Source organism: Alligator mississippiensis, chromosome 1, assembly GCF_030867095.1.
Source record: "Alligator mississippiensis isolate rAllMis1 chromosome 1, rAllMis1, whole genome shotgun sequence".
Taxonomy (NCBI): Eukaryota; Metazoa; Chordata; order Crocodylia; family Alligatoridae; genus Alligator; species Alligator mississippiensis.
The window spans coordinates 162,016,644-162,029,360 of record NC_081824.1 but is presented as its reverse complement, the minus strand read 5'-3'; the positions used below and the strand labels follow the sequence as shown (position 1 = coordinate 162,029,360).

General features: G+C 45.2%; 1 protein-coding gene across 2 annotated transcripts in view; it reads left to right on the top strand.

Annotated features, from left to right (window-relative positions):
• Positions 1 to 12,717, top strand: part of SMYD3 (SET and MYND domain containing 3) — a 764,262-nt gene that overhangs the window by 100,533 nt on the left and 651,012 nt on the right. For both annotated transcript variants that reach the window (XM_059716131.1, XM_014600010.3), the window contains exon 2: positions 2,645 to 2,708. In XM_059716131.1, the coding sequence (XP_059572114.1) occupies positions 2,645 to 2,708 (64 nt within the window). The remainder of the gene's footprint in view (positions 1 to 2,644; positions 2,709 to 12,717) is intronic.

Sequence of the window (12,717 nt, the reverse complement as noted above, 5' to 3'; positions counted from 1 at the left end):
ATGTGTCAAAGTGCCATATGCAAAGTGAGAAGAGTGAAACCTGGGAACTGCTGCTGAAGTCCAATGATAAAATTCCCTTTGCTTTCACTGGAGATAGATTGTCACTTCAGGTTGCTGGTTACCACTGTGCTTTTGAAATTGGGAGTGAGTGTTCAGAGAGCTCGCTTGCAGCATCATGGAATCCCTGTACAGGCAATAGTAATCTTAGGTAATCTTATATGGTCAGGTCCTTGTGGTATAGACTTGATTAAATCACTTGGTCTTTCTTTCTGCATCACTTGCCTCACCTGTTTAAAAAAAAGAAAAAAGAAAAGAAAAGAAAAAAAAGACTATCTTCCTTGTAGGTCCATTGCCAGTGTTAGACTGAAGTGAGTTTTAGTCTTCAGGTAGAAGGCACTGCAGATAAAAAATGCCCAGGAATAAGCAGGGGTAGAATGATTTTTAAACCTAAGTATTTATCAGATTGGCATTGTATCTTTGTATATAACTGTAGTTCATTAGTGTAAGAAATGTGACTGGCTTTCCTTATTAGTAGGAGTACTGTCACACTCTAAGAAGGAGGATTTTACAATCTGGCTTGCTGTTGTCAGGGCCATCTCTGGGGGTGGGGGGGTGGTGAATTGGGGCGACCGCCCTATGCCCTGCGCTTTGGGGGGGTCCTGTCGAGCTGGGTGGAGCAGTGGTGGCATGGAGCTGGGTGGAGCGGTGCGTCCATGTCCAGCCACTCACTATCCCTGCCCTCCCTGCCACCACCGCTGCAGCAGCTTCTTCGGGTCCGGGGCCCAATGGGATTGGAGTGGGGGCAGAGCCCTGCATGGGCTGATTTGCCTCGGACCTGCACCCTGCTTGGGTCTGCTCTGACTGTAGTCTCCCACCTGTAAAGGCTTCTGTACCCATATGCTTGAGGTACGTTAAATTGGACTGGGAATGTGGTATCTTTGTTTTAAACTGACAAAGAGAATGAAAACCTTTGAACTTTCTGGGCTATGCCAGCACTGGCATACAAGTAATAGGGATCTTCAAAAACTACTGTAATCTATAGAATTTAAAGTAGAGAGGAGGGGAGTCCAACGTCTTCCCTGTTTTCACTGGTTTACATCAGGAGTAAATCCATTTGCTTTAATGGGGTTATTTTAGATTAAATTCAGTGCAACTGAGAACGGTATTTGGCTTGTGAAAATATGATTTACTTTCTGCATTATTTTGTACATAATATTTCTTGACCATCTAATAATTTACAAGGTGCTTATTAATTGTATTTTCTCTACAAGTGGAATTCTCATAGTTGTATTCCTGTGCATCAGGAAAGTAGTGGAGGGTCTTAATTAAGCCAGGTGATAATTTGTGAGAGTGCAATCAAAATGTTTTATGCATCCCTCTTTCCCCCGTCTCCAAGATTTTATCCACACTGGGTTTTTACTTTGGAATATAATAACACTAATCACAAGATACCTATTTCTAAGGCAGAAATTTCCACTGATAGGTTAATGTTAAAGTATAAAATATACCTCAGCATCCCAACTGCAGATTTGCAGCAGAGATCTTGCTAAAGACAAGTAATGATTGGTATCCTGGTTCTTTGAGTTCTGCTTTGCAACGTAACGTACTGCTATGTTGCCCAGTGTTTTGTAGAACATCTCTGAGATCTTATTGATGGGGATGTACCTATATATATCATGGTTTGCAGAAACTTCAGAAAAACAGTGTTGTCCATGATCTCTGGGAAATCTGGCTGTGATTTCTTGTAAAACCACCCAAAATAAAAGTGGTAGTGATGTAGACCTAATGAAGGCACCCTCTGCCAATCAGCAGTGAGGGGTGGGGCCACTGGGGCCCTTCTGCCAATCAGCAGTGAGGGGAGAGGCCTCTGCAAAATGCCCCTGAAATTGCCTCTGTGTGCTGCAAGTGGGCCACCAAAAACCTTTTGTCCTTCTGCGGCTTTAATTAGGTTTCTACTTATTGAGCTTATGGCCAAATCTAATTCTTTGACAGCAGAGTGGAGAAAAATATTTCTTGTTTTACCATCTCACTGGGGAATACAGAGACCTTCTAATCTAGAGTCTGATACTCTTGCTCTTGAAGAGGAAGCCTATTGGTTCCAGTAAGAATAGGACGTGCCACATCAGTTAAAGCAGAGGTATAAAATTTGTCTGGCCTGGTAGGCCAGATGAGTGGTGTAGAACTGGTTCATGTACTGGATGAATGGTGAGAGGCTGGCCCTGCAGGTTGGATTGGGGCCACAGACCACGCTTCCTTTTGGTCTAGGACCCAGCAGGAAGAAGTCCAGCATCCCAACTGCTTGGCTGTCTGTGGTAGGAAAAAGCTGTGGTACCAGGCTTTTTCCTGTTGTGATGCTGGGGCTGTGGTGCCCTGGCTCTTGCCAGACTGCTAGACTAGTCAGAGGAAGGTCCCTCCTGTCAAGTCTGTGGGCCAGATGACATGACACTGTGGGCCAGATTTGACCCGTTGGCCGTATGTTCAACATCCCTAAATTAAAGGATCAGAATCTGACATTCTAGCTTCGTGCTGCGGCTCATGTACATGTAAAATGTGTTTTAGGCAAATTGTATTTTTATGACACCTTTTTCCTTCAAATATTTGGAAAATATTTTCTTGAATAATGAATACAGATTATTTTTTTCAGGAATGAAGACCTGCTTAGGTGCTCTCAGTGTAAAATTGCCCGATACTGTGGTAAACGCTGTCAGGTAAGATAACTTTTGAAAATAACTGAAGTACTAAAGATAAACAGTCATCTTAATCCTTTAGTTGTGGGGCCTGTATTGCATTTGTTTGGTTGTCATTGTCCATTAATACTCATCATCAATTAATAATGCATTTATTACATTGTCCATTATCCACTAATATCCATTAAGAATCCATTAAATCAACAGGTCATTAACTAACAATTAAATACATTTGTCTCTTCTTGCACCTTGTTTGCACCTCTTGTTGCACCAACTAATTGTTGTCATAAGCCATCTTTTGATACATGTGTGACACTGATCTAATAAATAGGGAGTAAGTCTATAGATAACTGAGGAGGCCAACTGAAGATCTGCATGTTGGACTGTAGAAATGGCAAATAGTTCTGGAAGGAAGGAGTAGATCCTGGTGATGTTGGGTCACAGATCTTTCTCTTTGTTTGTCTCTTGTCTATCAGCCTCCACGGTGAGCTGAATTTGCTTCATAAAATTGATGCCACATTGTACAACGTGGCGCCATTAGGGATGACTCAGTGCTCGATTCTTCCAGGTATTGATGTTACCGTTGCATTTCTTCAGAAAATCATGCAATCATTGCATCTGTGTAGGTCTGTTACTAGGGGCTTCCAGTAATCACTAGCATATTCATCTGTCAACACTTGCCTCTTGCTGTTAGATTTGCTATTGAGGGAAGATTCCCATGTGCACTGTTGTGCATCGGCAACCACATGATTCTTTGCAGGAAGGTAACCTTAATCCAATGGCAAGGAAAGCCTAGACAACTGAAGGTTTCTATTCTGCTGCAGCCTTCTTCCTCTTTTGCAGCCAGTGGGTGCGTCTACATGTGACACTACATCTCCGTAGTAATACACTACAACGACGTAGCATCTGCAGCAGGGGTGGGCAAAATGTGGCCTGTGGGATGGATGCAGCCCACCAGGCCATTCTATCCAGCCCGCAGGGCCCCTAAAAAATTTAGAAAATTAATATATATCTGCCCCTGGCTGCCTGTCATACGGTCCTTGATGGCCTGCCAAAACTCAGTAAGCCATAACTCCGCCTGACATAATTGCCCACCCCTGATATGCAGGCAAAACCCATGATGCTGCACCTGTGTTGCTGTAGTGTCATGCGTTGCTATGGTGACAGTGCCTAAAAATAACTATGCATAGCGTGCAGAGTGCAGTATGAGCCGTGTAACAAGTGGCCGATCTGGTCCAGGCTAAAATGTGGCCTGCACACCTGTTCCTGGGGCAACCGCCCACCTTCGCCTGCCATGCCTTGCTGTTAATTAATTAATTGATGTTAATTAGCAGGAGGCTGCCCTTGTACTGCCCCGCTGCCAGGGGGCGCTATCTGCGGCTCTGTTTCCTCCCCTACACTGCAGTCCACACCTCACCGATGGAATAGCTGCTATGTCTCAGCCTTATCGCAGTCAGGCCCCTCTTCGGGCCTTCTGAAGTGTTGCCCCCTCCTCTGGGGCTCGCCACGCCTGCTCTGGGGCTTCTCAACAGTGCCCCCTCTCTGGGGGCTTGCCACGCCCACTCTGGGGCTTCTCAACAGTGCCCCCTCTCTGGGGCTGGGGTCTATGTACCCCGTATGCTGCGCCCCTACTGGCGCTGGGGTCCCCATGCTACTGTGGGTCCCCTATGAGGCCTCCTCCAACCCCTAATAGCCTCACCCAAACCACCAGTGTAACAACAAAAACAAAACAAAACAAAAAACAAAACAAAAAACAAAACAGAAACTCGAGCCTCTTGGCTATAACCTAAACATAAACCGCCTGGCTATAACAACATTGCTCAAGCCTCAAGAGCTGCCATAAGCTGTACCTGTGGTCAGGCTTCTTCCCATATCCTGGCTTAGGGAGCTCCTGCCTCTCTGGCTGCTGGCAGGGAACTGCCTCTGGCCTCCTGTCTGTGCTTTACATAGGAGCCAGGCCCTGCCCCTTTCAATCAGCTGACCTCCTGGTTGCCCTGGCAACCCACAGCTGGGCTCCTTATTCCCTGCTAGGGCTCTTTCCCTGGCAGTTTCTCCTCTCTAGGAGCAGGGCACCTCCGTGCTCTGTGACAAGCTGTTACTGTGCCATCTTTTAGTACTTCCAAAATGAAGTACTAAATGATGGTGCACTAACAATGGCGTTACAGTGGCACATGTAGACATGACCACTATAAAGTATTCTTGTTTAATCTGCCTGCTCCACTGTTGAGGACTTTTATTTTTATTTTTGGATCACTATTAGTTTGGAACCTTGCTTTCAACCTTGCTGTCATGGATAATCTTACCAGGAGTATGAAATTCATGACAGCATCACACTTAGAGTTACAGGTGGCGCACTAACATCAGTACAACATCAGCATTGCAATCCCTGGAAGGAATCTACTCATATAGTTTTTGGCAGGCATGCCACAAATTAGCCCTGAACCCTCCCCAAGTGTGACCCTGCACTTCGCCTGTCCAGTCTGCTGCTCTGCTTTCTGCTCCCTTCTCTGTGCAACAGAAGTTCAGTGCACATAAACTGCTTTCAAGATGGCCAAAAATGGTTTAAGATAAACCTGGATGGATGTAGTATCGGACTTAACTGGTTTAACTTAAATCGATTTATTGAACTTCTGTCCCAGATACTCTCCAGATTCAAGTTAATTCACAATCCCCCAGAATCCCAGGATGCTTTGTACCTCCCCTGCAAACCCACCCCACCCCTTGCAAGGTGGGTGAGTTAGCCTTGGCCCAAGTTGTCTGCTCCTGTCAAGCAGGGAAGTGTGCTCTACCACCCCCCCATCCTGGTTTCTAGTCTGGGCCACTGCAGGCATGTGGTTGCATTTCCAGAATCAAAAGTGAATTTCTCTTCACTTGCTTTTCAGTGCAATCTACATAGCTCTGACTAACCTGCAAAGGTTGAATTGATTCAGCCTCAGGCTTTTTGATTGTCTTTACTTAGCCACAGAAGCTGTCCATTCCACTTGTGGCACTCGTGTCACAGGCCGACCACTCCTATACTAATATATTTGCAATGCAACTTACTCCTGGTCTGGCTCTTCTTATTGATTTAGACCAGGAGGATTAGATTTACCTGGCACTTCTCACAAGCCAAATCCGAACATGTTAGTAGGGGTTAACAGAGTCATCTCTCACCCTCCACCACTGACACATGTGCCCAAAAGGGCACTGTACCCAAGATTTTGGTATCAGGCCCTATCACTGCTTTTCCCAATCCTTTCTGTAGCCACACAGAACAGACAATATTACTGTGGGCTGGATCCAGCTTGTGGAACGTATTCTTAACGCTCTGACTTAAGGTAATGCTTTCAAAATGGATGCCTAAAACTAATTTTAGAATTTAAAAAAACTAGGTGACTGTGGCATTGATGCCTACACGGTCAGATGGATTGCTAATTGGCTGAAGGGTTGTACTCAGAGGGTAGTGGTAGATGGGTCATATTCGACCTGGGGGGCAGCGGAGTCCCCCAGTCCTTGGGCCCGCGCTGTTCAATTTCTTTATCAGCGATTTGGACGACAGGGTGAAAAGCAACCTGTTCAAATTCACTGATGATACGAAAATCTGGGGTGAGGTGGGCACACTAGTAGGGAGGGAAAGCCTGCAGAAAGACCTGGATAGGTTGCAAGGGTGGGCTGACAAAAACAGGATGCGTTTCAGTACGGACAAGTGCAGGGTGCTGCACTTGGGCAGTAGTAACCAGCAACACACTTATAAGATGGGAAACTCCCTTCTTGAGAGCACGGAGGCAGAAAGGGATCTTGGAGTCATCATTGACTCCAAGATGAACATGGGCCGACAGTGCTAGGTCATGGCTGGCAGGGCTAACCGGACCCTATCATGCATCCACAGGTGCATCTCGAGTAGGGCCAAGGAGGTGATCCTCCCCCTCTACACGACACTGGTCAGGCCACAGCTGGAATACTATGTCCAGTTCTGGGCGCCCCACTTCAAGAGGGATGTGGACAACATTGAGAGGGTCCAGAGGAGGGCCACCTTCATGATCTGGGGACAGCAGGGCAGACCCTACAATGAGAGGCTATGGGACCTGAACCTGTTCAGCCTTCACAAGAGAAGGCTGAGGGGGGACCTGGTGACCATCTATAAACTCACTAGGGGGGACCAGAAGGGTTTGGGGGAGACCTTGTTTCCCCCAGCGCCCCCTGGGATAACAAGGAATAACGGCCACAAGTAGTTGGAGAGTAGGTTCAGATTAGACATCTGTAGGAACTACTTCACAGTTAGGGCGGCTAGTATCTGGAACCAACTTCCAAGGGAAGTGGTGCTGGCTCCTACCCTGGGGGTCTTTAAGAAGCGGCTCGATGCCTACCTGGCTGGGGTCCCTTGAGCCCAGTTTCTCTCCTGCCCAGGCCGGGGGTCTGACTTGAAGATCTACAAGGTCCCTTCCGACCCTACTTCTATGATTCTTTGAATTGTTTAGAGAAGAGTTATGTGTTAATGTTAGCCTTTGAATGCCCCTGGTTTCCATGTAAGAATTTTTTGTTGTATTCATCAATATCAGCCTAATGAAAATTCCTTAAAATAAATATTTTTATTCATTTTTATTTTAAAATTATATGGTCAGTAGAATAAACAAACAAATAAAAAAATGAAGTAGAAATCAGTGGCTTGTTAGGGTACACAAGGTCAGAAAAACTTGTTTCTGTATATTTAACATTAATTTTAGTGTGCTAAACCAGTTCTGTGGTAAAATAATTTGTGTTTTAAGAAATCATTCCTAGCATGAATTGGCAAACTATGGGTACTATGGGTATCTTTTGAAAGTGATTTGTGGTGCCTTAGGGCTCTATATTCCTCTGACTAGTGTCCAACTTATAGGGTTAATTCTCCATGCTCTTTTGCATTTTATTGTCATTTATACCTGTGTGATGGAAGGTAGCACAGAAATGTTGCTATATCAGTGGTAGTATGTTGTACAAAAGTATAAATGACTACACAAGATGCAAGACCATGCAGCTTCACTTTTTAATTGGTCTTGATGATCTCCAAAATAATATTTTTGTGACCAGATTATAATACATACTTATAGTCTTTCCTTGGTGACTAGAAAAAAAAGTCCAATTTTGGTGTTAGAACATATGGAGGAGGAAGTTGGGTAGGTATGTCTCTTTAATTCATTATGCTGTGAATGTGTGTCCAATATATATTGTTTACTGTAGCATCAGTAACTTACTGCCTATAAGTTCATTATGGGGGCACAGAAGGGAATTGGTGAGGATTTATTCACCAAGGCACCCCCAGGGGTTACAAGAAATAATGGCCACAAGCTAGCAGAGTGCAAATTTAGACTGGACATTAGGAAGAACTTCTTCACAGTTCGAGTGGCCAAGGTCTGGAACGGGCTCCCAAGGGAGGTGGTGCTCTCCCCTACCCTGGGGGTCTTCAAGAGGAGGTTAGATAGGCATCTAGCTGGGGTCATCTAGACCCAGCACTCTTTCCTGCCTATGCAGGGGGTTGGACTCGATGATCTATTGAGGTCCCTTCCGACCCTAACATCTATGAATCTATGAATCAGTAATAATGTCACAATTGGATTTCCTGTGGAAGATGATAGGAATAGAGTTAGTAAATTGAAAAATATCACCAGGTGTAGAAGAACTTTTTTTTTCTTGAAAAGCAGGTTTATCAAACAAAAATATTGCCTGACCATGCGGCCACTGAAGTCAGTAGCAAAGCTAGCATTGAACTTGGTGAGGCAAGATTTTGAGTAGCCTACTTTTAAATTGCTTTGTTTTGTTTTGGGGTGTGGGGTTTGATTTTTTTTTTTTTTTAAACAGTGATAAATATGATGCATTTTATTGCTATTTTATAACAATTGAAGAAATTGAAGAGGAGAGTATAGAGAGGCACTTCTTTGGCCACAAAAACCGCTTTATTGGGATGGTCCTTAATGCCAGTCTTGGCAAATAATCCAGGTAAAATAGACTCAGAATAAGACCATGCAAGAATGCCTTCCTAGCCTTTTAAAGGGCTATTCTGTCTGACAGTGTTTCCTTTGGTCTTATTTTAATTTTTGTCCTATGTTCTGCAAAATTTTTATACAGATTGCCTCAGCCAGGTTAAAGGCAGTAGGTTTTACTTTCCTTCACTAGATTTCACTGATTCATTAGTATGTGCACTTTTAATTGAATTAATTGCTGCACAAAATAAACAGCTGGGCATTGAATCAAATTGCAGTTTGCATGCTTAAAAATTAGCTGTGAAGGACTCTATTTTATATTGATAATTACAAATCTTTAGGAATGTGAATTGTATGCCTGGGTTTATATTTTATGATTAGCTGCAGAATGACCTGATTAAATTTTGATGGTTGAAAAATCAATCGTATATTAGTAAACACTTGAGTGATTTAGGAAAAACTAAGTTTCTGGACTATTCTGTCAAATGAAATAAGAAAAGATTAAAACTAAATTTCAGTTTAAAATGCCCATTCCAAATGGGCTGTTATCAGAGTTCAGTTTTAAGCCCCTTTTAATGTTTTTTTTTTTTTAAGTTTAAAATTTAATTTAACTGTTAAAAATGGAATTGTAAAATGTTTTAAGCCATTTAAAACATCTATTGTTTAGATTTAGCTTCTATTGATTGATTGATTTATTAAAATAATTGTTGAAATGTAGGTTTGCAAGGGTCCTCAAGATCCTAGGAGTTGATGTAAATAATCCTTGCCATATGGTATGGAATAAAAATTACAAAATTAAAATATTTTGTCCTGAAAAATCAGAAGTGTTTATTTCTGAAAACGCTGAAGCATTATCCAAATGTTTCTTCATTATAATATATCATTTAATAAATGTCATCCAGAAATATTTAAAAAAATGGACTTTTAGAAAGAGAAGACTCTAGTTAGTCACCCTACAAAGAGAATGAAGTCTTCTCATTGGGAAGGTAACCTTATCCTATAGCAGCTGGGGTGGGGGGAGTTGCCAGTTCAGGGTATTGAGACTGGGGGTGAGGCAGGGAGAGTTGGGAGCAGTGTAGAGGACTGAGGGCTGCCCAGGTTGAGGGGAGTAGGAGCCCTTAGAGCAGTGTTTCTCAACCTTGTAGACTGAAGGTACCCTTCGGAAAATTGCAGCGCTTAGCTTTCATTCATCTTTTGACTACAAAAAAATAATCCTTGTGGTTTGTATGACCAGACTCTGGAATAGACTCCCAGTGGGCGTGGTGCAGGCACCTATCCTGGAGATCTTCAAAAGGAGACTGGACGCACACGTTGCTGGGATTATTTGATTCCAGCCGTCTTTCCTGCCCAGAGCAGGGGGGCTGGACCTGACGATCTCACGAGGTCCCTTCTAGCCCTCAACTTCTGTGAATCTGTGAATAGAGCACTTCTTCTGTTGCAAAGAAATGGAAAAGACCAGAGCAGAACAAAATGCCTATTGCCATCTTTGGGTTTATCACATGAATCATGTGAGATGGTTCCAAACCTAACATTCTGTGGCACCCTTACAAGGACCCTCGTAGCACCCTGGCTGAGAATCAGTGCCTTAGAGGATGAGTAGCTGTATGTATGCAGAAGTGTGGTGAAAAGAAAATGGACATGCTTTGTGGTATGGATGACAATTGACAGATCTCCCCCCTCATTTTGGGGAGAGAGTAGTTGAGATTTTTGAGGGTAGAAATGGGAATGAGTGGTGCAAACAGGCAGAGCAGTACGGAAACAAGAGTTCTGCCTCCACTCATTGTCTTCATAGCTTCCTAGTCCTTCTGCTTCCTGTCCTATCCACAACCTAGGCAAAATTCAGCCTTGCCTTCCTCCTCCGCTATCTGAAGTACAGCTTAGTTCTCCAGCATACCTGTGGAGGCCGCTCCCACTCTGCCTCCATTACACCACCATTCTAATACAATTCTAAATCTTCTGACCATTACTCTCCAAGGAAAATTAAGGCTTTCTGTACCCATTAGTATTATTATGACTGTTTTTATTTCTGTTCCATGTATTCCTCTTCTCAAGTCAGATAGCTCAACATACTCTCCCCATCACTCCATTTCCTGCAGTAACTGTGGATCCACAGATCGTTGCAAAACGGAGGGCAGCCAAGCAATCTTAGGAAGGGGAGAAGCTCTTCTCATTTGATGGAGGCTAAGCCCACTCATCATACTAAACTGGCTGCATTCTGGCCCTCCTTATCCAGTTATGGGCCAAGGGTTCCCCATTTTTCATTGGATGGTGGACTTGACAGCATAGGTGACAAGTACGTATTTGTGTTGCAGCTATGGTAAGCTGCTAGCCTTAGTCTGGGGGAAGGTTGGGTACAGCCTCATTTTCACCCTCTGCTGTCTTTGCTCTGAAGTTGCATGTTGCAACTATTGAAAAATCTGAGGAAATTCACTATGAAAAAAATCTCTAAAATGACACGAAGGTTGTGGCTATATAATCCTGCTAAGTGCTACTCACCCTTGCCCAGAATGTGAGGGTGCTTGTATATGTGATAGGAGTTTAGTCCCCTAACTTGAAACGGTGTGTTTTTAATTGTGATGGTTAAAACTGCCATTTCAATTTAGGGGTCTCCATCACTGTTATGGCAAGGGGCCTAATCTTTTTTTGTGGAGCCTGTCTGTGGCTGGGGAGGGCGAGATGCCGGTGGGGTCCCCAGTCCTTCCCTCTGGGGCCACCCAGGCAGATGGCTAGCAGGCTGGATGCTGCCCCAGCTTGGGCTTGCCTCTGAGCTAGGGCAGTACCCGCCTGCTAGCTGCCTGCCCAGGTGGCCCTTGGGGAGGCTGCTGCCATTGAGGACTGGGGCTCCCCACAGCTTAGAGCCCACTGGCAGCTCACTCCCCAGCTCTGGGAGAGGTGAGCAAGCTCGGTGAAAACAAAGGAGAGGTTCAGGCCCCTTGATGTTTGTTTGTTTTCTCTTTCTGGCAGAGCGTGCCTGTGCCAACTGCCACCAGGCTGCACAGCCCCTGAGCTACAGGGGGGGCCTGGTCTTTCCTTCCATGGTTGCGGCACCCCCATGTGGCTGCCCAGACAGGGTGCTAGTGAGCCGAGGCTGCCCCAGCTGTTGGAAGCCCACTGGGCATTGCTCCCTGGGAGGGATCAGGGAAGAGTTGGATCTGGCAGGGTGCTGCCTCTGAGTTGGGGCAGCCCCCAGCTCGCTAGCACCCCACCTGGGTGGCTCTGGGGGATGCTGCTGTCTCGGAGGGAAGGACCAGGCAGCTCAGGGGCTGTGTGGCTCAACAACAGCTTGCACAAGCAGGCTCCACTGGGGGAGGAAGGGGGGGAGGGGAAATTGGAGAGGGGCCCAATCCTTCTTTTTTTTTTCCCCTCCACAAAGTCTGCCCACCTCTCCTGTGGCCAGAGAATGAGCTGCTGGCAGCCCCTGAGTTGTGGGGGGCCCCGGTCCTTCCTTCGTGATGGTAGCGCCCCCTGGCGCTGCCCAGGTGCTGCCTCAGCTTGGACTCAGCACCCAGCCTGATCCAATTCTTCCCTGAGCCTAAGCTGGGGCAGCATTCGGGCAGGCCCAGAGGGCACTGACGTTGCAGAGGGAAGGAATGGGGCTCCCTGTAGATCAGGGGCCACTTGGCCTGCCAGTAGCTTGCCCCCTGGCCATGGGAGACGTGGGCAGACTCTGCCAAAAAAAAAAAAAAAAAAAAGATTGGATCCCTTACCGCTTCTGCCTTTAGCCCACCTTTCCCGCAGCAGGACGAGCTGTCAAAAGGTGTAACGTGGTACAAATAGCTACTACATGCAACGTAGTACAAATAGCTACTACATGCAAATGTGGTTTAGTTTGTAACATGACAGACTCATTTAAATTGTGAACCCCCCCAGCCCCCCCAAAAAAACGTGTACAGCGTGATGCAGTTAAACCACAAAAAAGGGGAATTTTCATCACGTGTACAAGCACCCTCAGACTCTAAATGCACCAACTAAACAAATAATGAAATGTCATCCTAGGTTGTAGGCCTGTCTCACTATGACTCAGTGGTTTAGCTTGATTACTTAATTTGCAGCACTGTTGTGGGTGTAGTGATAGGGTTATGAATTGTTTTACA